This window comes from Tachypleus tridentatus, chromosome 6, assembly GCF_004210375.1.
Source record: "Tachypleus tridentatus isolate NWPU-2018 chromosome 6, ASM421037v1, whole genome shotgun sequence".
NCBI classification, from domain to species: Eukaryota; Metazoa; Arthropoda; class Merostomata; order Xiphosura; family Limulidae; genus Tachypleus; species Tachypleus tridentatus.
Genome location: NC_134830.1, coordinates 87,050,723 through 87,077,806, shown reverse-complemented (window position 1 = coordinate 87,077,806; position 27,084 = coordinate 87,050,723). Strand labels below are relative to the sequence as shown.

At 33.1% G+C, this 27,084-nt stretch overlaps 1 protein-coding gene across 3 annotated transcripts in view; it reads right to left on the bottom strand.

Annotated features, from left to right (window-relative positions):
* LOC143252965 (mitogen-activated protein kinase kinase kinase 20-like) overlaps positions 1–19,247 on the bottom strand; it is a 149,768-nt gene extending 130,521 nt beyond the window's left edge. For 2 of the 3 annotated variants that reach the window (XR_013029274.1, XM_076505918.1), the window contains exons 1-3: positions 19,213–19,247; positions 16,810–16,930; positions 9,744–10,220 (exon numbers count right to left, since the gene is read on the bottom strand). Coding sequence is in view for 2 of the 3 variants with exons in the window: in XM_076505918.1 (XP_076362033.1) it covers positions 9,744–10,163 (420 nt within the window). In the remaining variant the exon portion in view is untranslated. The remainder of the gene's footprint in view (positions 1–9,743; positions 10,221–16,809; positions 16,931–19,212) is intronic. The other variant, XM_076505919.1, reaches the window with a different exon arrangement.
* Between the last annotated feature and the right edge of the window lie 7,837 nt (positions 19,248–27,084).

Genomic DNA, 27,084 nt, shown 5'->3' with positions numbered 1-27,084 from the left:
TGATCTCTGATGTGTTGATATTCATAAATTTACTTTCAGATATGGTGTGATGGACTCGCAGATATTACCATAAGTATCAGTTATTATAATTTCACTTACTCTGCCAATGACCATTTTGGCATGTTGTTGGACATAGCTGCAGAATACCACAAGGATTTCTTCTCTTGGAGATCTAAACTTCAAGCTAATGCTGCTTGCTTGCTGTAATTGAAACAGTATATTTAATGTCTGGGTTCTATAATCATGTTACACCACTTGTGTACAATATGGGCTACTGAGGCATCCTTTCCTGCATATATTCATGCAGATCATTGTTCCTAGGGTCATTTATGGTTGACTCTGGATAATTCTATTGCAGAAAATTACTTCACATGTTGCACAGGCAAAACTAACCAACAAACTGTACAATACTATCCCTTTGAAGGGTACCAGTGCTGGAACAAAGATCAGCAACAACTATGTTTGTTCTGTAAACAAAGCCTCCTAAGTATATTCAGAGTATGAATATATTTCTAACTAGTTTATCTCCATTTGCTATGAATGGTGGTTTCATCTAGAACACCTTATACACAGAGATCTACTAATGTTCTGGCTGCTCCTGTATCAACCAGGAACTCTTGTCTCTTATCTTTATACTCAGATAGGTGTACTAAGATCCACCCAGCTCTGACAAGAATTGGAATAACCAACACACTTTTCAGTACACATTCTTCCTTACACTTTCCAATCGAGTGGGCAGGCCATATTTTGACTCTTCAAGTTTCTGATAGCTGTAGCAGAAGTATTCACTACTGCTGTTGGCTCTACACTACCTCTTACACTACTGGAGAATGTGATAGCCTTGTCTAACTTGTTCAATAAAGCATGGGCAGTTCACTCAAAACTGACCAAACATTCTACAGGCAAAGCAAACATTTTGTTCTTTCTTTCCATTATAACACTCTGGTGGAAGCATCAGTGGTATATGTTGAGACATATAAATTATGAAAGGGCTGTAATAGTCCTGCCCAATCCCTATATAACAGCATGTTTGTATTACAATGCTAGTGTGTGTAAGATGGGCTCTAAACTTGACTGATCTGAATTGGCCTATTCAAGATGAAGGCACTACAGCTGTTGGCACAAGTGTCATCTCTTGAGAATTGTTTGAAGCTACCATAAACAGTGTCAGTAAGGGTTGAGATCTCACATCCAAATGATAGCATTATTTTACTGGGCATCCCTTCCACAAACTTTTTAATGATGAAGTCTTTGCAATACACTGAGGAAATTTTAAAATAATCTTTACCATTCAAATAACATAGATCATCCATGAAAGCACTCAAGCTTTCCACAGTAACCATCTTCCAAGTCTTGAATTTGGCCCAATGGCTTGTTCTTGTTTTCCAGCAGGTTAGACCTCTAGCAGAACATAGCAAGGACTGTTTCACAATACCATAGTTATGTTCATTTAAGTGCTTGATAAATTCTAGAGATGGACCATCAAAACTTACAACCAGATGGTGTACAGTCTGTTTCACAGTCCAGTCACTGAAGGCTTAAACACTACAGAAAATTGTGTAAATCCTTCTATGTTATACCACTTAATGTTGGAAGAGTGATCTATTTCACATCATGAGGAACCATGAATTTTGTCAAACTCTCTCCATCATGTTACAAATTTACTATCAATCGTTTGCACAAAATTGTAGGTTCTCTCAGGTTTTCCAAAACTTTGATGAGTGGCAAGCTACTCTTCTTGGATTTTAGAATAACAAGGTGTACTCAGTAGTTTGTTCACCAGCTCTGCTCAGTTCCTGGCTCTTCTGTGATTTATGGTTATCTCAGCAGTACACCTTTCAGCTTGAGAAAGCTCAGAGCTGACTCATTTTTCATTTATCTCTCCATTTGGTGGACAATGTCCATCAATGGTACCACTTGTCTCAGGTTGCCTTGATTACATCTTGAATCAGATTATTCTGGCTGGACTATTTCTGGAAGTCCTATAATGATTGCCTCATTCAGTCTCAAATACCATATGCTTCAGCACAAAGATGATCCTCAGCTGTCCATGTTTTCCACACAATGAGGTCAACCTTCAAGAAAAGAGCATACACAACCATTCTAGATGCACCAGTCATTGACTGTAGCCAGATAGGAATCGAGAACTTTTACAGCATCAGAAAATATATCACATTGGAGAGCATGATTTGTCTAGAATCAGCAATTTTCTCACACAACAATGGTCTCTTGGTCACAAGTCCTCCATATTGTAGAAACTCCCATTTCTTTTAACTAAGGAGCCTTTTAAAGTTTGAATTCAAATGAAGGGTAGTACATACTTCAACAGAAACAGCAAACTTTGCAATAATTTAAAAACAAGTTTTGATCACAATACCTAGACTTTCTCCTTCTTGCCCACTATGTGGTATATATCAGGTAAAATGGAATTAATATATGAGCAGTGTCTCCAAACTTATTTCACTGATTTCACCCTAGCTCACTTATACCTTGATTTGAGCAACAACCCTATTGCCACATAAGCACTATACATTTGATAGTTTTTTGTGTTCTTAATTATTATTCATATCACAAAACACTTACAACATCCCTATCAACTTGCCACAACACACAATTTGCAAACAACTGTATTAAAGCAATGAAAATGGGTCACTTAACAGCAGATTAGTGCTTATGTCTGTATTTTAATTTTATTTGTTGGCTCTTTGAAACTCAGCCCTGTATTTTGGTAATGATGCTATGATTACATACATAATTTTTTACTTATTTCAAATAATGCATCTTGGAACACAATATAACAAAACAAAGTTCTAAAACTACTACAATTTAGCTGGCTTTATAGCTGAGATATAAGTGCCTTAAAATAATTCACATACCTGGTTGACATGAGCTCTGTGATAACAAGTAATTCAAACACTTATTAAGATGAGTTAGCTTTAAAAATCAGTAAAACATTATCTTTCTGTTGGTTATAAGCCATGCAAGAGCAAACATTAGAGAGAATTATTTACATTTTGTGAAAGGCAGGAAGTGAGTTTGACTTTCTGGTTTATATTATCACAAACAAAGAAAACTGGAAGCTATAAGATTAAGACTAATTTAAAAATATCTATACTATGAATATCTAATTTATCTTAAACTCAAAAAAATCATATAGGAGTGATGAGAACATAGAAAGTGGGTGCTTTGAAGCAAACAAGTGTCACTGTATTTAATTAAAGCACTTTATTATCAATGAATATAAAGTACTTTAATTAAACACTGAATGTAACTGTAAAGTGTTATGGCACACAATATGAACTCCCCTTGTGGGCAGAGGGCTAAAACACAGATTAGGCCATAGCATCAAAGTATCACCAGAAGGACAGTTAAGGGATACAGCAGTTAACATCCTTGCATAACATGCAGTATTACAGCAATACATTCTCTCTGTGTGATATATATAACAACACCATATAAAGGTTTGAGGAAATAGATGTTTTCCTGAAAAATAAAGGTTACTGAAATTGTCTAATTATTCCCATTTTGTTTTAATAATGAATTCTAAATAGTTTAACAAATGATGTTTCAAATTGCACTAAACAAAACAATGTAAATGCACATATATCTATCATCCATCACTTTATTTTCATGGGTTCTACAAATACATATTAGATTTTTTTCAAAGATATATATTGAATCCTTAATATATCAACTCATTACAAAGTGTATCAGTATGCACAATCCCAAAGATATGTATTTAAGATCTGACTGTCTTCAGGATACCATAATTAAACTTTAAGTTACATCTCTTACAATTAAACAGTCCTGTGATAGTTTTATTATCTTGAAAATTTACATTTTACAGTAATTCCGTGTTGTTTAATCAAAATATCCATTTCTCTGCATCACTTACAAAGTTTTCACAGAATATCATATGTACTTTTAGATAAGTAAACCATTTTCATTGAAATGTGGTCCATTTTGTAATGATTAAAATGTTTATAACTAATGGCTATTGATTTTTCTACACCAATTGCAACATGAAAGTCTTACTGATTGTTAGAGAACCCACAAGAAACACACCACTTGTATATAAACAGTTACCAAGCTACATGACATGTCATTTCTAGACAGTATTTGTTTGTGCATGCACTATGATATTATTTTTTTCTTTTCAGTATTACTTATTTGTCACTTGGCAACAAGAGGTTGTGTAAATGATCCAACTGTGTTCTGTTTGTTATATTTCTGGTAAATTTGTTCTTTAGAAACAATGGCAAAAAATGTTACAGAATTTGCCAGAAAAGCATATTACACACTTGATATAAAGACAGGTCCTGAGAATTGAACAAAGTTTGTACCATTTGTGTTGAAGAGTGGAGAAAGTGGACTAAAAGTATGAAAAAGTTTTTGCCTTTTGGCAATGAGCTGTCTTGATCCTAGAAATTACAGAGATGACTGCTGTTTTTTCTCAGGTAATGTGCAAGGTTACAATACTCAAAAAGGAAATTTCTTACCGAACCATTAATCTGCTATTAAGACCTAATGCTCAGGGACATGATGTACCTGTACCTATGACATCAAAGATTCTTGATATAGTTTCATCTGATTCTGAATCTAATGTCAATAGAAATGATTATAGGGATTCCTATAACATTTGGTGAACCACAAATTTTCACACAAGGAGAACTTAATGTCTTGGTGAGAGATTTGGGCCTTCTATATGATTCTTTAGATTTTGGGCTAAGAAATTTACCTTCTCTAAGGATATCATTTTACTAGTAAAAATTGTGAGTTCAGACCAAACTTTTCACAAGATAGCTCAGTGGTTGATTGCAACCATATTGCCAAATTAATACTAATGCTAGGAGCTGCAGTCTATGAATCAGATGAATAATGATTGTTCACCGATTCCTCCAAAAGAAGTCTTAAAAGGTGTTCTCCTTCACAATGGTAACATATAAGCACCTATTCTTATTGCTCATTCATTTCACTTGAAGGAATCATATGAAAAACTCAAACTTTTAGTTAATAAGGTCAAATACAAAGAACATGGTTGGATACTTTGTGAAGACAATGTCCTTTTTATGTTATTATGTCAAAAATCCAGTTATACAGTTTCCATGGTACTTAATGAAGTAGTTTTTAAAGGTCTTAGACAAATATAGTAACTGTTTCTAGTATCTATGTGGGTAATTCCCAACTCTTTCAGAAATGAAACTTGATGAAAAGATTTTTCTTAAGCCTCACATTAGGAAATTAACTGCAGATGAACAGTTTAAAAGAACAATGAGGAAAGTTTAAAAATGAGGCAAGAATTGCCTTTAAAGATGTCACTGACAACTTTTACAAAACAAGAAAGACTCAAAGTGCAATAATATTGTCAATAAAATGGTTGATAAATTCAAAGAGTTGGGTTGTAATATGAGCTTGAAAGTTCATTATTTACACTCACAAAATCCTTAAAAATCTCAGTGTCAGTGAAAATCAAGGGGAGGGGTTTCATCAATACATCAGGAAAATGTAGAGGAGGTATCCAGAAAGATGGAACATCAGCATCATGGTTGATTACTGCTAGTCATTGAAACAAGATACTCCAGAGGAATACATAAAAGATCACAACATGTAGTTTTCAATTTAAAAGATGTAGATTTCACACACAAAAAAAAATCAGAATGAATGAGGATGCATGTTTGTTTTACATCAGTGCTCTTCCATTTTCTTCAGTTTGTATGTAGTTTTGTTAACAAACATAACATTAAAATGTTTATTGTGGGATAAATGAAATAATAATTTAATCTAAGTAAGAATTAAGATTTAAATGGAAGACAAAAATAGCATAAAAGGACAGATTCTAACAGACAATTCAGAAGAATTCAAAAGGACAAAAAGGACAGGGAAAGATAAAACTGGATGAAATCTTGAGAAACCAGAAGGTATAGAAGGATGCTGATAGCTAAACCCAGATGAAGTGGACAGGACTTTGACAAATAACCAGGTGAAGAATATAGAAATATGAGCAACAGAAGCATAAAAAGGGCAGAAGCCACAGCAAAGAGACCAGAGTAAGAAAGTACACAAATGTCCATAGTAAATGGACACAAAAGAAGGTCTAATTGATCAAGAAAGGAAAGATGGCTCAGTGATAAAAGTAATCACTGTAGAGATGTCAGAATGTGTCATAACCATAGGAAAGGATCCCTGTGGGACAAAGCTCAATGAACTACCAAAGGCTTACAAAAGGTGATACAGAGAAAAAACTCCTGGACTGATAACATCAGAAATCTCCCAGAAGTCAAGGTAAGAGCCCCAATACTCTAAATATGAGTATGTGAACTGATGTAAATCCAGACAAGGTGGAGTAAACAGCACATCCACCATGGTCTGAATTCTGTCTAATCACCAAGCCTTGGATCTGAGGAGAAGATCCACTGACCAACGAGTATCCACAAAAGGAAACTCTATAAGCCCAACCCCTGTGAATGAGAACTTCCAAAGATACAAAACATTTCAAGCTATAAAAAAAGGTGATGACTGTCTAAAAATAAAGAAAAGAAGGCTGGGTCTAATGGAGGTTGGAAAAAAATCCTCCAAAATGAATAATGACGAATAACGAGTAATAATAACGAATGTGCAAAGTGATGAAAATAACCTAGAAAACACATTAACAATCAATTTCTAACAACTTCTCTAAGTTAACCTGGTGACAAAAGACACTAAGTCCAACGTTGACAAAACTGGGGATAAAAATCACATAGTTAAAAATTATAATAAAAAGTATTTGGAGAGTAGTAATGATATATAACTGACATACAATCTAAACATACCTAAGTAAAGAAGTACTGTTTAATTACAAATTAACAACACCATGAAATATGCTGAGCTTACATTTGTACATAAAATTAACAAAATGTGCTAAATTATTACATTTATCAAAAATATAAAGTAATAATAAATATTTAACTTAAAATTCATCTTAGATAACTTAAATTACAAAGGATACATAAATATCTAACTTATCAAAGACCGAGCAAATAGTTTTGGTGGAGAGTAGTCACAATGTGGACATATTCAGAAATGACATGGAATTGATAGGGTATATAGATTGGTGCACTGATCAGGAAATATTTTTAAGCAATGCTTAGAGGGTAGACAAACAATAATACAGCTTTGTGTGAAAGGAAGTAAGATAATATTTGAATTAGCCATATCACTGGTGCTCAGAAAGAACTGATGTAAGATTCAAGCTATCATAAGAATGCAGCTCAACAAGGGGAGGACACTGCAATAAAAACATCAAAATGGAATATGTAGCAAAAATAAAAATGTTGATTCTCATCCTGATTAGAGCTACAAGACACTTATTGAAAAGAGGTTTCCAATCTCATACGTCTCTAATACCACTGAATGACAAGAAATTTCTTACTGGAAAAAACTCATGTGATTCCTTTAAAAAAATGAAGCCAGAATTTGTCCATTGCCTCTAGATTCTGAATTACTGTAATATCTTAATATTTTATTAGTAGTGTGTGAAATTCTATGCAATCAACTCAGTACAATAAGTTTATGCTGTGAAATTAAGTTTACTTCAACAGTATAATGAGTGAAATCATACATTCCTAATAACTTCAAACAATGATTGTATTGTACTGGTGTAAAACTACAAATATATTGTTTATAAATGCTATTTGTACTTGATATAATGATATAATTGTAGCAAACTGCACTATTTTTGCTTCATCCCCAATCACATCTGCTCCATCCATACATCACAAAACTTTCACTGTTTAATTTGCTAAAATGTTCATGAAGTCCCTCAAATAAGTGTACAAGAGGTTGAGTCAGACAGCTCTCTCTCAGTTGGTCACTATATCTTGCTTCTCTTACAGTAAAAGAAATGTCAGTTCTTTTTCCTAACATTAAAATTACCGTATAATCAAATTCTGCAAGACTTTGTTCCTTAAAATCTTTTGCATACTATTTCTGGAAACAAATTTTTTATATTTTTTCAGAAACTCATTTAATTCATGAGTTACCATAAACTCAATAGACTTTATTGAGGAAGACAAACTGACTTCCTTTAGACCAAGTAGTCCAGTTTTTGCTCTATTTGAGGAAAATATATTAGTTTCATAAAGTAAAAACATCACACACAAGATATAGGTAGCTTACTACCACTACTTTGGGTGTAAAATTGGTGATAAAAAAAAACAACACTGGGCTCCACTTTTGTGTTGTACAGTTTGCACATCTGGATTGACACAGTGGCTGAATAATAAGATATCAAGTATGACATTTGCAGTTCCCAATGATATGGTATGATCCCAAAAATCATCTGACTGACCCCCATTTCTGCATGACTAATGTTTCTAGACATTCACACAAAACTAAGCAATACATTAAATATTCAGATATTTTATCTGTAATGAAACCAGTACCTCATAGGGATGATCTTCTAGTGACATATTCTGTGAGATTAATTCAGTCAGTGTAGAAAATTTTAGCCTTCTACCACCATTACTCTTACAGCTGTAAGCAGCCAAAGTTGCCAGAAATGAATTTGTCAAAAATAAAAACAAATGAACTAAATTTTACAGGGCTGTAAATCAGAAACTATTAGAGATATTGCTCTAATCTTTGGCACTGTTTCATTATATGGGTAGATGTGCACGTGAAGTTTTTCAAGGCATTCTTTGGGGGTCATCTGCAGTCCCCCAGAATGACGCAATATGATTGGATAGTGTAAATTAGACTATCACATAACAGCAAGTATATAGATCTATGAATTTTTCTCATAGTACCTGTAAAATTCCTCAGTTACATTTGTTTGTGAATTGTGTATATATCTATGTTTAATTATGTCTGTTTTAAAGCTATAGAAATATTCTTCAATGAGAAAGCAAAGTTAACTTGAGATGATGCAATCTTATATAGTTTAAAGATATGTTAAGCAGGTGACAAAGAAAACTATTAAAATTTAACAATAACAAATGAACAATGTATAGAGAAGTTCTTGTCATTAAAAGGTACAAGTAACTTAAACATGTGAAAGCAAGCACATAGTATGAAACAAAAGTCACATGACTGAAAATTGCTTAAGGCTTAATAAAGGTATCTTGCTGATCTTTGGTTCTTTGTTTAAAGTTATGGTGTTTTTAATAATATACTATGGTTTTACTGAGTTTCAATGTTTGTAAACTTTTTTAATACTATGTTAACCAAATAAAATAACACCATCAAATCAGATACATTTAGCTAAATTCTGTGAGTATGGTAGGCAAACAACCTGACCTATTATGACCTGGTGGTTAAAGTTCTCAATCCACAATCTGTGGTACATGGGTTTGAATCCTGTCACTGAACATGCTTGTCTTTTCAGCCATGGGGGCATTATAATGTGTTAATCAATCCCATTCTCTATTGGTAAAGAGTAGCCCGAGAGTTGGCAATAAAAGGTATTGAATAGCTGCCTCCCTGTTAGTCTCATTTCTAAATTATGTACAGCTAATGCATGATAGCCTTTAAGTGGCTTTGCATCAAATTCAATGAATAAGTAATGGTAGGCCATTGCTAAATATTCTGAAAGAAAAAGAATATTTGTTCTTTTATATCTGAAAATAATATCTGTACAAGGCTGAACTCTATTGTTAAAGGTGATGTGTGCAAATTCATAAGTGGAAGAATTTTTAGAACTTCCTATATGTTGGGAAAAGATTATTTCTACTTGTAATTTATTCTTTATGCTTATTTGTTCAACTCACCTCCTTTTCTAGGACCAAAAGCTTTTTAACAGCAACTATCTTCTTTTGAGAAATCCATAGAGCTCGATACACACTGCCAAAAGCTCCACCACCACATCGTTCATAAAATTCTAAATCACTGACATCAACTTCAACAAAAGGGCACAAATTTAAACATTCACTAGTAGAAGATCCAAGACCTTGGTCAGACTCTGTTTCATGTTCTTTAACAGATTTAGGTAAAGAAGGTGTATCAGTAGATATATACAACTGTAAAAAACTCTCTTTTAAATTGAGCTCTGGATCATACTCCACATGGACTGTATTGATTTTAGAAAACCTGGATGACTTAACAGTTTCAAAGCCTTCTTGTATCGTGTCATCTTCAAGTTCAGAATCTACCACAGAAAGAGGAAGAAATTCATCACACTGAGCAGCCATGTTTATGAGGCCCAGTGTAGATTTGTATGAGTAATACTTTAAAAGTGTTGACAAAATCTGTAAAAACAAAGGAAAAACAGTTAATGAAAAACATCCCATATGACTGTTCCTTCAAAATATAATAACACTGGAAAGAAATAAAGCATAAAGTATATATAAACATGACTGTGTACTACATAAAAGCAAGCTGACGTGATATTTGAGTACTCACTCCTCCCTTCATTCACAGTAAAGTTAATAATGGTCATATGCATTTACTTTACCATTATGTGTATTTTACTTAACTAATGCCATTCTTCAGATTATTAAATTGTGTAAAGACCTTTGCAAGCAAATTCAACTATAACATTATCATTCTAATATTTCATAAACACACTTTTTATTATGCAATGTATAAATAATATACCCAAACTACATTTAACCCATAAGTATTTGAAAATGCTGGAGATCAACATCTTCTCAAATAACTTTATATAAATATAAAATATACATTTTTGGCTACAAAAATAATGCATGTTAAAAATTTTTCATCCATATTTTGTTATTACTATCTTAGAAAATCTTCATTTAAAATGTGTAAAATTGGCATATAATACCAATGTTTTTGTTGTTCTTTTTGCCATAAATCACTGACCACAACACTTTTTTTTAATACCAGAAATTGTCACCTAGGCTAGATTTATGGAAACCAAAAACATTTATGCAATACAAACAGAACCCCAAATAAAAATATGTGACATAAAATTGCTGATTATGCAACAATTCTTCAGAGAAGATAAAAATAATGTTTTAATTATGCACCAAAATTTCAACTAACTTAACCCTTCCTAAAACAAAGAAAAAGAAAAACAGCTTAACGTAGCAACATTTAACACAATGACAGATGTTATGTAATTCTACAGTAAATAGCAATTTAATGATTTTGCTTCTCATGAAATGCCAAAAATTAATACAAAGTTATAACTCTGGAAACAATGACCTAGACAGAGTCACTCAAAGCATTATGATATAGTGTTTAAGAACCAGCATAGTTTCAATACAAAAAAAAGTCCATTTAACAAAGAAACAAACATTCCTTGTAAATTTTATTTACCCTGATTTTCAGAAAGCATTTGATATGTTGCTTCACAAAAGACTTTTTACAAAAAATTGTGTGTGTGTGTGTGTGTGTGTGTGTGTGTGTGTGTGTAGAGAAATATTATTCAATTGAATAGAAAATTGGCTCATAGTTACAAGCAATGTGCCTCTGGACTTAGTGCTGAAGTATTCTGCTTTTTGTGATTTATATTAATGATATTGACTATGGAATGACCTATCAAAATTTTGAAGTCTGGAGATGACAATAAGATTTTTAGTGTGACTAACTGTATCAAAAATGCTGCAGACTTACAGTGAGATTTAGATCATTTGATGCATTGAGCTAGCACATGGCAGATGACATCCAAAATGTATGGGGATAAATGTTGGTTTTCACAATTTAGATTGTTGTGATGATTTAAATGTGAATACATGAAATACTGTGATTGAGCTAAAACGTCTTGGTGTTGAAATAGCAAAATCACTTGTTATCTGAACAGTGTATGGTAGCTAGCAATAGGGCTAATAGGATTTTAGGTAGCATATATTGATATACTGAATAAAACCAAGGGATATTATTATTGCTTCACTGTACAGAACACTTGGAAGGTTTCACTTACAGCACTGTGTACAGTTTTGGACTCCCTTTCTCAATAAGAACATTGAATTGCTGGAGAAGTTTCAGAGTAGAACTACTACAATGACATCTGGGATGTTAGGATTGTCCAATAAGGAAAGACCTAAATCTCTGAAACTTGTTTTTTCTGGAGAAGAGTCAAAGGAGATTTGACTGAGGTGTTTAAGATTATTATTGCTTCACTGTACAGAACACTTGGAAGGTTTCACTTACAGCACTGTGTACAGTTTTGGACTCCCTTTCTCAATAAGAACATTGAATTGCTGGAGAAGTTTCAGAGTAGAACTACTACAATGACATCTGGGATGTTAGGATTGTCCAATAAGGAAAGACCTAAATCTCTGAAACTTGTTTTTTCTGGAGAAAAGTCAAAGGAGATTTGACTGAGGTGTTTAAGATTATTAAGAGTGTTGATAATATAGATCCACAAAACTGTGTTTAGTAGTGAAAATAATAAAATAAGCAGTCATAAAAATTCAAATCTTGGCACTGAGGATTCATCTGCAGCTTAGACAGCATTATTTTTCAAACAGATTGGTTGGTTTTGAAAAAAAGCTACCTCAGTGGTAGTGGAAGCAAAAAATTTTTAACCAAGTTTAATAAAAGAATGAATGTAGTAAGGGGGTGGTTATAATTGGGAGGCAGAGAGAACATACTTAAAGGGCTAATAAGCTTCTTTTTATTCCTTTGTGAAATTACAAACGATACATAAAATGTCACAGCTGTGTGATCACAATTGAGAAGGGTTCCTGTTCAGGATAATCACAATGCAATGAAAATGTACATTGGCTGTAATTTAGCTGCTCAGTTTTTAATAAATAGACATTTCTTCACAATTATTAAACCTAGAAAATTATAATTTCTTTCTTCTATGTTTAAAATTACTTTTACTTTTTCCAAATGTTGTGTTTATATATATATACATATATATATGTATTTCTCTTATTCCTGAACTTGTAAAAAAGTTGAAAGTAATTTATTACAAACTTTTTACTTTGGTTGGCTGGCGGGCATCCCGGAGGGTGTGTCCAGCAGATCACAAATCCTCTCTGCCTTGACCCTTCAGGTCAACAGAAAGTTGAGTGTACTTCTGCTAATAAATTTTTCCTTCTAGATTGAATTCAGCATTGTCTTAAAGCTTGTTCTCCTGCAGAAGTATCAAGTCGAACACCCCAATTACCTTCTCCAAGATAAGTTTGCTACCTCTTATTCCCCTGAGGTTGCAGTATGCAACCATGAGACGTTTCCTTCTCAATCTTTCACACTTTCCACAAGTCGTCTTTTTCCAGCTCTTTTCCCAGGCCTCTTCTTCCTAGGACCTCTTTTCCTCCTCTTACTCCTATCCACTCTTCTCCTGTTGACCATTTCAGTAATCTGTCCAGGTGCACGCACACCATAGTGTCGACCAGCACCCGCATGGGCACTAATTGTTGAGTTTATTGTATCTGTAGGTGACAAGTTACTGTCCACTTTTTGGGGCACTTCTCCTGTGCCTCATTTGCCCAATGAGGCAGGTAGACAGTGACAGGTCAGTGCCTATTGCTCAGGGGCTGCCTGGGTTAGGCAGGTGGCAACAGACCAATGGTGCTAAATAACACCCCCACTGTTGGCAGGTATCCTTACACCGATATGGACACCTTTAAAATTGCTGGCTACCACCTACCATGTTGTGTCTGCTGATAGAAGCATCAGCAGCTGGAGTGTCTTCTCAAGATTGGCTGTTGGTCGTCTAGAAGTCTTCTCATCCACCTGGAGGACAGTCACTCCTCCTCCTTTCTGTCAGGGCCAGTCCCCTTAGCCTTTAGATAAAAATCCTAATCCACAAGGCAGCAGAACTATTTAACCCATAGTTGGGTCTTGAAAGGTGGATGTCAGGGCATGTCCACACACTGATGGACCATGCACATCACATCTCTGGGGTTCAAGATGCTCCAAGATTCCTTGCAGTTTAGCCTTGGGCAGTGAGGTGCCTAATTACTGTGTGTTACCATGGAAAGGCACTGCAAGAGTCTTGGTGCAAGAGAAGCTCTGTACTGGCAAGAGAGACTTACACAATCCACTCCCTTTTCCACTCCTAGCTAGAGGAGGCAGCTGAAAGCAAGAATGTAGAAGCACTACACTATGCCCACTAGTCACATCACTACACCCTATGGTAGCACCAACACACAAACTTATTTGTTAAATCCTTATTGACTTAAAGTTAACACTAACAAAATATTAATTTAAGATAGACTCCTTAACTGACTTTTTGACAGCATTTTTATTATCATGCATAACCATTTTGCTGTTTTTTGTTGCAGGTCTTATGCTTCAGTTGTCAGTAACATGAACAATTACTTTTCCTTATCAACTTTAGCCCTTTAAGAACCATTTGCTTTTTGAACTACTTACTGCACATATCACTGAAAAATCCATGTTTGGAAGGCTTTAGGGGATGATCAACTATTATACCAAGATCCATTTCTTTTATGACACTGTTAAGGTTATTTCTATCGAAATTATAATTCAAATCATGATAACCCACATGCATTATCTTGCATTTATTATAATTAAAACATATCTTACATTTACTCGCCCAACTCACTAAATGATCTAAATCCTTTTCTAAAGCAGCAACATTATTTTCACAGCCAGCAACACCCAAGGCCTTAAAATCATTTGTAAAGTTAAGTAAGTTACTGATTAATACAAAATAATCAATATCAAATATCCACATCTATATCAAAGAGACCAAAATTCCTAAAACTGTGCCCTGAGGTACCCCACTTGTGAGATCCAGTTTGACTGAATACCATTTGTAACAACCATCAATCTTCGTCCATCATTCCACTCTTCTATCCAATTTTCTAACAGATCTCCCACTCCTTCAGAGATGATCTTTTTTTTTACAAGTGTTTTATGTATCACCTTGTCAAATGCTTTATGAAAACACAGTAACCCTTATCTACATAAGCAGTGAATTTTTCAAGCAATGTCAAAATATCTGTATGGCAAGATTTTCCCTTAGTTAGACCAAGCTGATTATTCAACAGAATTCTAAACTTTGTTAAATGACATTGCAAAGCATCTTTTACCAGATTTTCCAAAGTTTTCCCCACAAGTAAAGTAAGACTAATGGGTCAATAATAACTGGGTCAATTTTTATCACCTAAATTCCAAAGAGGAGTACATTAGCTAACTTCCAACACTTTGGTACCTGTCCATTATTTAAGGACTGAACAAAAACAAAAAGTGGCCCAAGGGCCCTACCCACATCCTAACATTTTGTTTAACATTAATGTATTTAAAGAAATCCTTACTGTTAATTTGTAAATTTACAGCCAACATATTCTCATACACTATAGCCTTCTAAATCCCCTTTCATACCAACCAATTAATTTTTTTTTAAATATATATTTATAACACTTTTATTTAATTTTCTCTCTTACACTCTTCATGAAACATAGCTTACAGCTACCCTTTCTATAAGGAATACATTTACCCTGACTGCTTTAAAGTTGTCCATATATGATCAGTGTCTCAAAATAACTCAAGTATCCAATTCACAACAGATAATTCTTGTTGTACCCCTTCAAAATTTGATTTTTTGAGATTTGTAACCAAAATATCATTATTCCTTACCTCCATATACAGCAAAACCTCAAACCTGATAAAGCAATGATCAATTGCACCCAAATATTCTTCAATTTTCACCCTTTCGATTATTACTAAATTTGAAGTTAACAATAAATCTGACACAGCAGTTTCAAGTAGGGTCCGTGATTAATTGGTGAAGAAAGCCATCCTGAACAGTTTCCAAAAAAATCCTTTCTCCCTCACTGTTTGATTAACATTTCCCAAACTATATGCTTGAAATTAAAATCACCCATAATTATGACTTCATTAAATCTTAATCTCACTGTGAAGTTTCTCAATAATTTCATCACTACATTCCCTGGCCTGTAACAAATTCTCACTGAAAGCTTCTTCCCATTATATCCACTAATTGAAACACAAATGGATTCAATCTCCTTGCTATTATCTTTAATATCCTCAATTTCAACATAACTGACAATTTACACATAAAGCCAATCCACTTCCTCTGTTTAATACTTTATCCATGTTAAAGAGCCTGTAACCTTGTATCTTAAAATTTCTGTCCTCAAAATAATCTACATTTAACCATGTTTCAGTTATTGTAATTATATCAAAATCCTCCATTCCTACCAGTGATGTAATACTTTAAAGTCGTCTATTGTATTTATTGTACTTTTAGCATTACAATGGTAACAATTAAGCCTACCATTATAAATACTTCTGAACTCATTTCTCATGCTGAACTTTTATCAGCCTCTTATTCATTTTGCATGGTTTTCCTGGCTATCATCATTGCCTAGTCATAGTTTCAACTTCCCTTATGGTCAAGTTAATAGCCTTAGCAAATAAGCCAGCCCCTTCCCTATTTAAACATAAACCATCCATTAAAAAAAAGCACCCTTTTTCCATTGAACTGACCCAAAAATTCCATATAAGAAATCTGCTCATTCTTACACATTAACCTATGCCTAGCTTTTAGTCTAAGTGCCCTAATTATAACTTCATCCCAAAGTTAATTATGGGCAGTATTCCTGACAAAATTAAGTTATGGCCTTTTACTTTAAATGCTTTTATCAAACTCTTATACTTATTAGTTAGCTCCTTTTCTCTACTTTCCCCCATATCATTAGCCCTTGTATGCACTACAAAAACAATTTCCATCTCTGCTAGTTCCCTTTATTATATCTTCTGCTCTGTCAGTTATGTCCTCCACCTGTGATCATGAGTAGCATAATCTGATTCTTTTCTACTGATTGTTCCACAGACTATTCTATTCAGATGCCTTGTCAATAAAACACCTATATCTATAACCTCCTTATCATTCACACCCTTCTTTGACCCTTTTGTTTTCCTTACCTTTAACACATTGGCTCCCCAGTCTATTTTGCCGATACTTTCCAGGGTCCAGAAAAGAAATGTCCTGATGTCCCATTCTCATCTGTATATGTAGCTGTCGTGTCCCAGCCAATAACTGGCCCTTTAAAAAGAAAACAGAGCATGACTCACCAGTGGGTTGTGTGGGTCTTACTGGAAGACTATCATGACCCACTGGTGGGTCTTGTGAGAGCCAACGTGTTAATAGTTCCTCAGCTGCAGAAACTAAGGGCTGAAATTTATTGCTCAACAGAATAGGCTAATTACTAATGGCATTCACTATTGTTTACTCTAACAATACGCTAAGCTCTAACTTCCTGAAAGTCATTATTAGCTGTTGTACCCCTTACATGTAAAACCTCGAGCTCATCCTGAAATTCTGCTGCTTTTCCCACAGTCTACACTTCTCTTTATCCATTGCCTCTAGTTCAATTATGATAGCCTCCAACTTCTTCTCCAATAGACAAACTCCACAGAAAAAATTATACATCAAAACAAGAAAACAGAGGTTAAGGTTAGGAAATATAGACTACTCTCCAATTAAGATGGCTGGATTTCTTTCTAGCTGTGTGATTAGTTTATGGTACATGATCTTATTAATAGTGCTTGTAGTGAAGGTTTGCATCTTATGAGATTCCTGAAGATTAAATGGTAAGTTTAACATTTGTATTTATACTTTGCTTCAGCTCAGGGCTGAGTTATTAAGTGTGCAAGACCAGCCTGAATAGGTCAAATGATCCCTTTTTGTAATGATAACCATGTATTTGGACTTAGTCAAACTGACAGACCTCACATTTGTGAATAAAACTGCAAAAGAAAAGTCATAATTTGAAAACAATTTCTGTTTAGTAAAATCTATATTATTTTCTTGACTCAATTAGTCATTAGACTTAATTGTAGCCAGAAGATATACAATACAAACATTAAACTCACTAAATTTTCCTGACATTCATAATGATAAATACCAATATCGTAAAAACAATATTTTAAGTAAAAAACTCAGCTTAGAAACAATTAATGAATTATTTAAGCATTAAAGCTTACATCATAAACATGATTACTGGACATCTCAGTAAACTGAAATCATTTCAGTTTTTAGCCTGTTTTATCTTTCTATTCATCAGAAAAAGTATTAAACAGTTTCAGTTTTTCTTAATGAACATGTTCTATGTACAGTTGGTCATATAGTTCTTTTACATTTTACTTGGATAATCACCTAACAAAGCCAAATCACATTATATAATGTTTGTTCTTTCTCTCCTGTTTTCTTAACATAACTTGTGAATAGGGAGCCACATGAATGGAATTCTGAAGACTTGTTCAACCATAAAAAAGAAAACAAAGATGCAGAATTTTTGTTTTGGGTAGGTTCAAAAGCAACTTAGGTATATTTTTGCTTTGCTATTTCTTTAACTGTACAAACTTTTAACAAATTCTGTTTCTCTATGGTTTAAAATATACAATAGACATAAGAATAATTAGTAAATGCAAAAAAGGGTTAATGAATTTTAAACTGTTCCACAGTTGTTACAGTATCACTCACTAAGGGGTGAGGTTCCACTTTTTTATTTGGAACTAAAAAAATAAGAAAGTGTAATAAGTTATATTTAAATGGTATAAGTTTAAGGTTAAACAATAATTAACACTTAATTGTTTGATTTAACAATATTACAGACATCAACAGTTCCGTTACCTTAAAACATTGAAAACAATAATAATTATAATTTAAAATATTTCAATTCCTGACCCAGTAACACTGACCAAGTCTTATAAAATCATTTCAGTTAATTTTTGTTCTTTGTTCTGCTTCACTTTTAGGATTTGCAACTCAGTGCTTCCTGTGTCTTTCCTGTCTGTTATCATTTTTGCCATTTCATGTTCACAAAAACAGCAGATATTTTGCTTTGCTTTTCCACGTCATTTCTAACTAGAGTATAACACTTAACATTATTCATTTACTGCATGCATTTCAAATTACTTTGCAGTCTTCTTAACAAATTTTTATTCTACTATTTCGAGTGGCAGTACATCTTCAACCACTACATACGAGTAATGATACTAGTACTACTACAAAACTGTTATCACTACTAATGACAATAAGTTAGCAATATTAGTATTCTTGAAGTAAAAGCATATACTAATATATAGCATTCATAAAATATTATTCAATTTTCTTTTACTTTTAAGTTTAATTGAAGCTTTACCAATCTTAATCCCAAATTCTTGAAACTCGTCTTCAAAAAAAAGAAAAAATTATGAATTCCTGTTTAGAATGCATTTTTAAAGTTACAAACTAAAATTAATATCACATATAGAAAAAATACCAAACGTACAATTTAAAAATATTTATTTACACTTAAGAGTTGTAAAAATAGGAATTCCTACCCCATTTTCAGGTCTCTTCAGAATATATTTGCGCCACCTAGTTAGATAATAATAACATTTGTAAAATACTACCTAACAACGAAACTTTTTATGCTCAAAAGTAATCAAACTTTCGAAAATCTTCGAGGCAAAAATAATTAAAGAAGCTGCAAACGCTTGTTTTTAAAACGATTATACAAATTATTTTGTATCTTATTTGACTGTTTTTTTTGTTTTTTTTTTACTACAGTCTTCATTTACAGCACCACTAAATTTATTTGTTTGTAGTTGAGCACAAACCTGCACACTGGAGTAACTGTGTTCTCACTACCAGTATTAAGTTCGCAAACATATCGTCAAGCCAAATTATACGACCGTTTGTGTCTTATTTTATCATATCACAAAACTTTTATACTAACATGCACATTAATATACTTTTCTAGTCTTCCGGTAAAATCTACTGCCGTTTTTTATTATTATTATTATTATAAAGACAGTACTTTGGGTAGTTATTTAAATACCATATAGCTGGTCGAGTTTAAAACAATCAAAACTAGAACACAATTGCAAAAAACTAGTTTTCACTGTTTTTGTAAATAAAGAAGACGTTAATTCGAAGTTTAGTTCCATTAATATTACTGTTTATAATGTTTAAAATTATTTTAAGCATTAGTTATTACTATTTGTGTATATAATTATTATTTTGCTCAGACAAATATTATTAGAGGTATAATATTGTAATAAGTTCTTCTGTCATTGGACGGGCTCTTTTGAATTATTTGCTGAAAATAATGTGAAATCTAGTAAACATAACGGTAATCAATAAATTTATTTATTCTGTGACATTCACTTCGAGTTACATTCGCCTCATTACTTGTAGTAGGTCTTAAATCCACAAACAACACCTCAAAAAAAAAATTCCGCTAATGTTACTTATACCTAACTTATTTAGCTTTGATAAAGAAGCATTCAAACACGTATTCACAGCGTAACTGAATAACATAATAGATGCTGATACTCGTGCTGTCTAGCACTGAACTGAAGCACCCCGCGATTTTATATTGCTTACCCCTTGTGGTTATAATACTCTCTTGTTTCTAGACATTTCTCTTACAATCACGAACATTCTAGACTATCCCCGTCACACCAAACATGCTCGCTCTTTCAGCCGTGGTGTTATAATTATACGGTCAATCCCACTATTCATTGGTAAAAGAATAGCCCAAGAGTTGGTGGTGGGTGGTGATGACTAGTTGCCTTTTCTCTAGTCTTACATTGCAAAATTAGGGACGGTTAGCGCAGATAGCCGTCGTGTAGTTTTGTGCGAAATTCGAAATAAAGTAAGAAAGAAACATTCTAGACAAAAGCGTCTATGTTGTTTGTTCATTTCTTTGGTGTTTTTTTTCTGAGGATTATGATAGACAGATGAAATCTCCTGCTGCCCTTTTATCTCACTTGCAGACTGTCGTTAATGGAGTTTTTCCTGGATAGATGGATGAATAAGTTTACTGGTGTTTCTCTGGAAATTGTTTAAAACGAATTTTGGAACCTACAGCACTTTGAATGGCAACTTATTTTCTAAAGTTATCCAACTCGTTGCTCTCACAATAATATACTTCTAGACAGTCACACTGGATTACCTTTAGCTTGAATTACCTTCCTTTCTAAATTTTGTGCCTCATATCATTAATTTGTTGGATATTGAACTATTTAGTGTGAGAGTTATTATTCAGTTCATTTAGTGATCTAATGGCTAATGATTGTTTACTCTTCATAACAAGAATGTTCAAAATAATTATTTTAAAGGCGATAGTTATGATAAACTCCAGTAAGTAACTCGGTAAGAGTCATGCGTTATGTCTGTAGTTCAGTTGTTGTAAATTGATGTCACACTACTCGAACCTTCTATATTTTGTCGTAGTTTGTAGAAAATTCTAGAACTTAGATTAAAGTGAGCGCAAGAGTGATGTTAATTTAAAAAAGTTAAATTATATTCCATGATTTTTAGTTTAGCACAGAAGTCGGCAACTTATTTTTCATAGTGGCCACAACTGTAGCTAATGAAAACAACGTTATTGCATTTCAACTAACCTTCAATGTGAAAATTGAAGAGGGTTTTCATCAACAAGTTTCGTGAAATTTGGCTTAACATTTATGCTCAATGAGCATTTTAGCTCTGCCTCTAAATTTATGTCAGTAAGCCGAGATCTGTATATTAATTTGAGAAAATCTAGCGTGAAAAAATGTTAACTTACACACCCATGTGGATCCAAACATGGAAAATAATATTGAAATTGCTGTCTTTAAACTTGGAAGACTCTCATTTATCATAAAAGTAAGCCACATCTCTCTGATAGAACATTTTTGTTTACCTTTAATGTGTTCTACACTTTGCAGGATAAGCATCTCATCTTCAAATTCACATTTATCCAAAGACATAAAAGATGTAATTTCCTTACTGAAATTTCTGGAGCCAAATTGAAATGTATCATGCAAAAATTGAAATATCAGTTTCAAATTTTTAAATTCGGAGAAACATGATTTAAATTTTTGAGATAGATTTTCCATCCAGTTTACATAGAGATCATCTTTAGCATCAGAGAAATCACAGTCCTTATTATTTTCTAGAAAACTATTCAACTTTATAAAATGTGTCAAATCATTCTTTTGTAACTGTTCCACAAGAAGGTTTAGCTTTAATTGAAATTCATGAATAGACTGTGATTGCTCGCTTATTATTTTACCTCTTCCCTGAAGCTTCGTATTCAAATTATTCAAGTGAGCCATCATGTCGCATAAAAGGCGCAAATCACACTGCTATGACAGTTTCAATTTTAGGGAAATTTTCAATCTTACCTTTTTCAACAAGATACTCTTTTATTTAAGGAAATAAAGAAGTAAATCGTTCCAAGACTTTTCATCTACTTAACCATCTTATATTTGCAAAATCAGTAAGGTCATCAAAAGTACAGTCACTGATTTTCTTCAAAGACTCAACAAACTGTCAATAGATGATAGAGCTTCCACTTCTAATATAATTCACAATTTTTACAACAATGTCCATCAAAATTTTCAATTCATCACTTTTAGACATCTGAGCATATAAATTTTCTTGATTTTAAAGAAAGATTGCAATGGAAAGATGGCAGTGTGGACTTCACATTATTTTCAATGAAATGCATCAAAAGAGAAACAAGTCCTACTTTCACCACAAGCATGTCGGGAGCACCGTCTTTTGTGACATAAACCATTTTTTTTAAAATCCAGATTGAATTATTTTTACATTTCAAGAACTTTTTCAAATATGTTTTTTCCACATGTTCAAACTCGTAATCCACAGAGGCCAAGCATCTTTACTCTCACTTGAAGATCTGAAGTTACATATCGAACTTAAAATATCAACTGTGCAGTTTCACTAACATCTGTTGACTCTTTTAGTGCTAATGAAAAATACAAACGGTCTTTTAGTTGTTCAAGCAACTGATTTTCTGTCTTTCGCTAACTCTAGAATTCTACGGACAGTGTTCTTCGACTTAATTGCAAATTATTTACCTTTTAAAGAATATCATCTTTTATATTTTAATCATAATTCTCCAACAGAGTTTCAATGACCACAATCAATATTTCTTTTACTAGTTCAGCATCATAAAATTATTTCTTATTGAGCTAGAATCCAAACTACTTTATAGCTAGACTAACGTAACTAGTTCTATCGATGATAAAAATATTTTTAGGCCTACTTTTTGTTCATGAAGTTGTGCTTTCAGATGGCTAATTTAATTCATACGATTTTCGCTATCAACTGGAAATTTTACATCAAATTCGCTGTGAAAATTGTTGAAGTGTTGCTTAAGGTTGTATACTTTATTATTCCTAAAACCTTTGTTACACAAAAGACACACTGGCTTATTATTTGCTTCAATCACTGCAAATTTCAACTCCCAACTTTCATTAAATTCTCGTTTCACGTTTTTCCAGTCACGCGCCGTTGTCTTTTCGGCAGTAATGCCAGAATCAATTAAATTGTCTTTATTTTCTGAGTATTCACCATTATCTGGATTCTTTCATTTTCGAATTATCCAATTATATATATTATGGGATTAAAAACAAAATATATTTAAACACTTGAAAGTTGCACAATAAAAATATGTTTGCAAGCGCATGCTAAACAACACACACTCTATAACAAACATTTAAACCAGGATGAAGTTACAAAATGGGCGGAGTGTGTGGCAGTGATGAAGCGCGCTACATTAGCGATGATGTGAGGCAGTGCAGTTGCTGATTACCAAATTTGCGATAAAAAATAAATGATGGAAAAAGTTGATTCCTAAACTCGATCTGGCCACAATTGTGTTATCCACTAGCCACGGAGTCGCCCACCCCCCTGGTTTAGCATAAAGGGCAGTATTTTAAAGTGCGTTTTCCATTTTAACATAGATAAGGAGAATAATTTATTTTGTCAAAGGATGTTCTAAGGTAATGAAATCTACCTGTGTGGTCTTTGATGAAAAGGAAGCAATTAATTGCACTTCTAAATACAGCTATGGTAACCCACTGTGTAACACAAGTATAGTATAGTAATAATCAGAATATAGAACAAAATAATTAATCTTGTCAACTGTGTTTTAAAATAATTGAACTAGCCTTTTTTTTACAAGAAAAATAATTTTTAGATACAACTATGATACCCTTTAGTTTAAATAATTTTTGTACATAAGTTTGACTTGTTTTGCACATATTATTTTAAAACAAGTTAATTCTATACTGACCATTTATTGTTCAAATTTATTATCAACAATTCACAGACACCTACTCAGAAGAATCTGTTCTCTACATGTATTAAAAACCTGATATGAGTCTTTACAATTTAACATATGGCCCTTCCCACTACCTGCTTAACTTTAATGTTCATCCTTTCCTATAGCAGATATGATACAGCCATGCTATGTCACCTCATTGGAATTCAGTCTTATCAGCATTAATATCATAGCAACATTTCATTTTATCACTAGCTAATTTAAGTTTTTCTATGGCAAAGTCATGTCTGACATCAATGTTGTTCCTTAGCCTCTGCATATTCTGTCTACAGCATTACCAAATGACTATTTTCTATAGCTTCAATAACTTATAAACAGCAAACTGTCTCTTTGTTAACCTAAAGGTGAGCTAAGAATGTCAAAAAGTTGTTCTCTACTTTATCAATGAACTTATCAGTTCATTTCCCAAATATTTTATCTGCTTATGGATGCTCTCTTCTATTCTGTTGATCTTGTTATAATATTATTGCACTTCTTCAATTTTGTTGTTGGAATCCTTCTATACATCTCCAATACCTTTGCCGATCTTTTATACAATAAGATTTATTGTTGTTTTAACTCTGTCCCTTTCTACCCCATTATTCTGATTTATTGTATCTTTCTTCTTGTTATTCTTTTTAAGTTTCTTTTTTATATGCTATTTAATTCTTTCATAATCTCTAGGATAGCTCTGATCTCGCTTCTTGATCGGATTGTCATGATAAAATTTAGCCAAATTTCTATTTTAATTTCACCAAAATAATTCTACTTCTGACACCAGATTTATAGCATGTTCTATCATTGGGCAAGTTTTTTGTTTAACTGTTTGTTGAAAACCATATGAATTCCAGTCCGTGTAAGGAAAACAAATTAATTTGCTTCTTCTATGATGTTTACTATTAACTGTGTCTAATTTGGCACAAGTTTACAAAGTTTCATCAGAAATTCTTTATTAACAGTACCTACACCTAATTTATTTTGTTTTCATCGATGAAAAACATGTAACACATCGTATAACTGAAAAACAGAATAAATCTGTTAATTTTCACTGTCTTATACTGATTTTAAACACTCATTTACTTCTTATTACTAATTACTTTTATTTATAATGTGCTCTTATTTCTAGATATTTCTCAAAGCATCACGATCTTTAACATTCGCAATCGCTATAGATATGGCACCATCATCAACATCATGTTTAATGGCTTCTTCTACCACAGAAACATCTAAACTAAAACACTGACAATATAGTTTACAATAGTAATGAAAACAAGTTAATTTGTTTATTCTATAACATTTACTATAAGCTGTGTCTACTTTGGCATAAGTTTGCAAACAAAGTTTCATCAGAAATTCCTTATTAAAGGTACCTACACCTAATTTATTTTGTTTTGATCGATAAAAAATTATTACTAATTACTTTTATTTAAAATGCGCTCTTGCTTCTAAATATTTCTCAAAACATCACGATCTTTGACATTCACAATCGTTCTAGGTATTGTATCATTATCATCACCATGTTTAACAGCTTCTCTACCATAGAAACATCTAAACCAAAACACTGAAAATAGTTTACAATAGTATTATCCTAAATCCTATAAATTTGACGAGCCTTGTAAGATAAAACTGGGTTTATGACTTAAAATATCGGTAATGCCAAAGATTCTCGACTGTTAATAAATGCATTATAATTGGTACAATAATATGCATTCATATTCACTTTATTATATAAAGGTAGGTTAATATATTAACGACTTTTTTCAGTTCTAATGTATGGCGTTAGCTTTCCTTTGATCACAAGTTCTTGATATATAATTTAACGAGTATTAAGGATAATTTGCATAAAATTTCAAGTGCTTTATTTTGTTTTGTTTCTCAGTTAACTTTTAGAAATTATTAGTAGACCGTTTCATTTCTCTTTTCCCATTGTGGAATGCAAAAATGCTTTTATCAATTTGGGCACTAAAGTGATCTTTCACCATATGCAACAAAGTTGGCCCCATGAGTATATTTTCTGAAACCTGAAATGTTTATGCTATTACTTAATCCAGCCAACGTCGGTATTCATGGGAACGACTCGCTGACCCTTCATCTAAGTCCAACTGCTCTGGTGCTATCACGGCCGTACCTGTTTCACAACATGAGTACTGTGATAACAAGCTTTTTCAGATCAAACATTATTTTGCCATTTGCCCGTCTTGCTTTCGTAAGGATCGAACAAAAGTTGTCCCGGCTGGACTACGCATTGGTCACAGTTTTTTAACTCATCATTTTCATCTGGGACTGATGTATCAATGTGTGGTCTGTGTGACACTCAAGTCACAATAGCCCACATTCTACTGTCATACCGTCATTACAACCGTGAGCGACTGCACCATTTTAGACATATTTTTACCATGGGTGCACCTTTGACATTGGATAGTGTCGTTGACGATGGTGACTCTATCCATCTCAGTCGTGTTTTTAAATTTTAAGGGCCATTGGCCTTTTAAATTCTAGTTAAGATTTTAATTCAAAAACTGACTTTGTTATGTTTTAACATGATTCCGTTTTACGTATTATAATAATTTTACTTTAATTTTTTACTGGTTGTTTGGCGCAGATATCCTAGATGCTTTGCGGCAAAAAACGCCAAACAATTGACAAAATTCATACAATTTTTAACACATATATATTTTAACATACAAACATAAAAGAAATACAATTTATAATAACGGTTATTACTAATAGTTGGCCCCGTATAGTCAGGTGGGTTAAGGCGTTCGACTCGTAATCTGAGAGTCGCGGGTTCGAATCCCCGTCGCACCAAGCATGCTCGCTCTTTCAGCCGTGGGGGCGTTATTATGTGACGATTAATCCTACTATTCGTTTGTAAAAGTATAGCCCAAGAGTTGGCGGTGGGTAGTGATGACTAGCTGCCTTTCCTCTAGTCTTACACTGCTAAATTAGGGACGGCTAGCGCAGATAATCCTTAGGTAGCTTTGCATGAAATTCAAAACAAACAAATACTCATAGTTATTACAAATGATGGTTCATATTACAGACAATACTGAGTCTTGTATCCGGTCTAGAACTGAATATATTATCGATAATC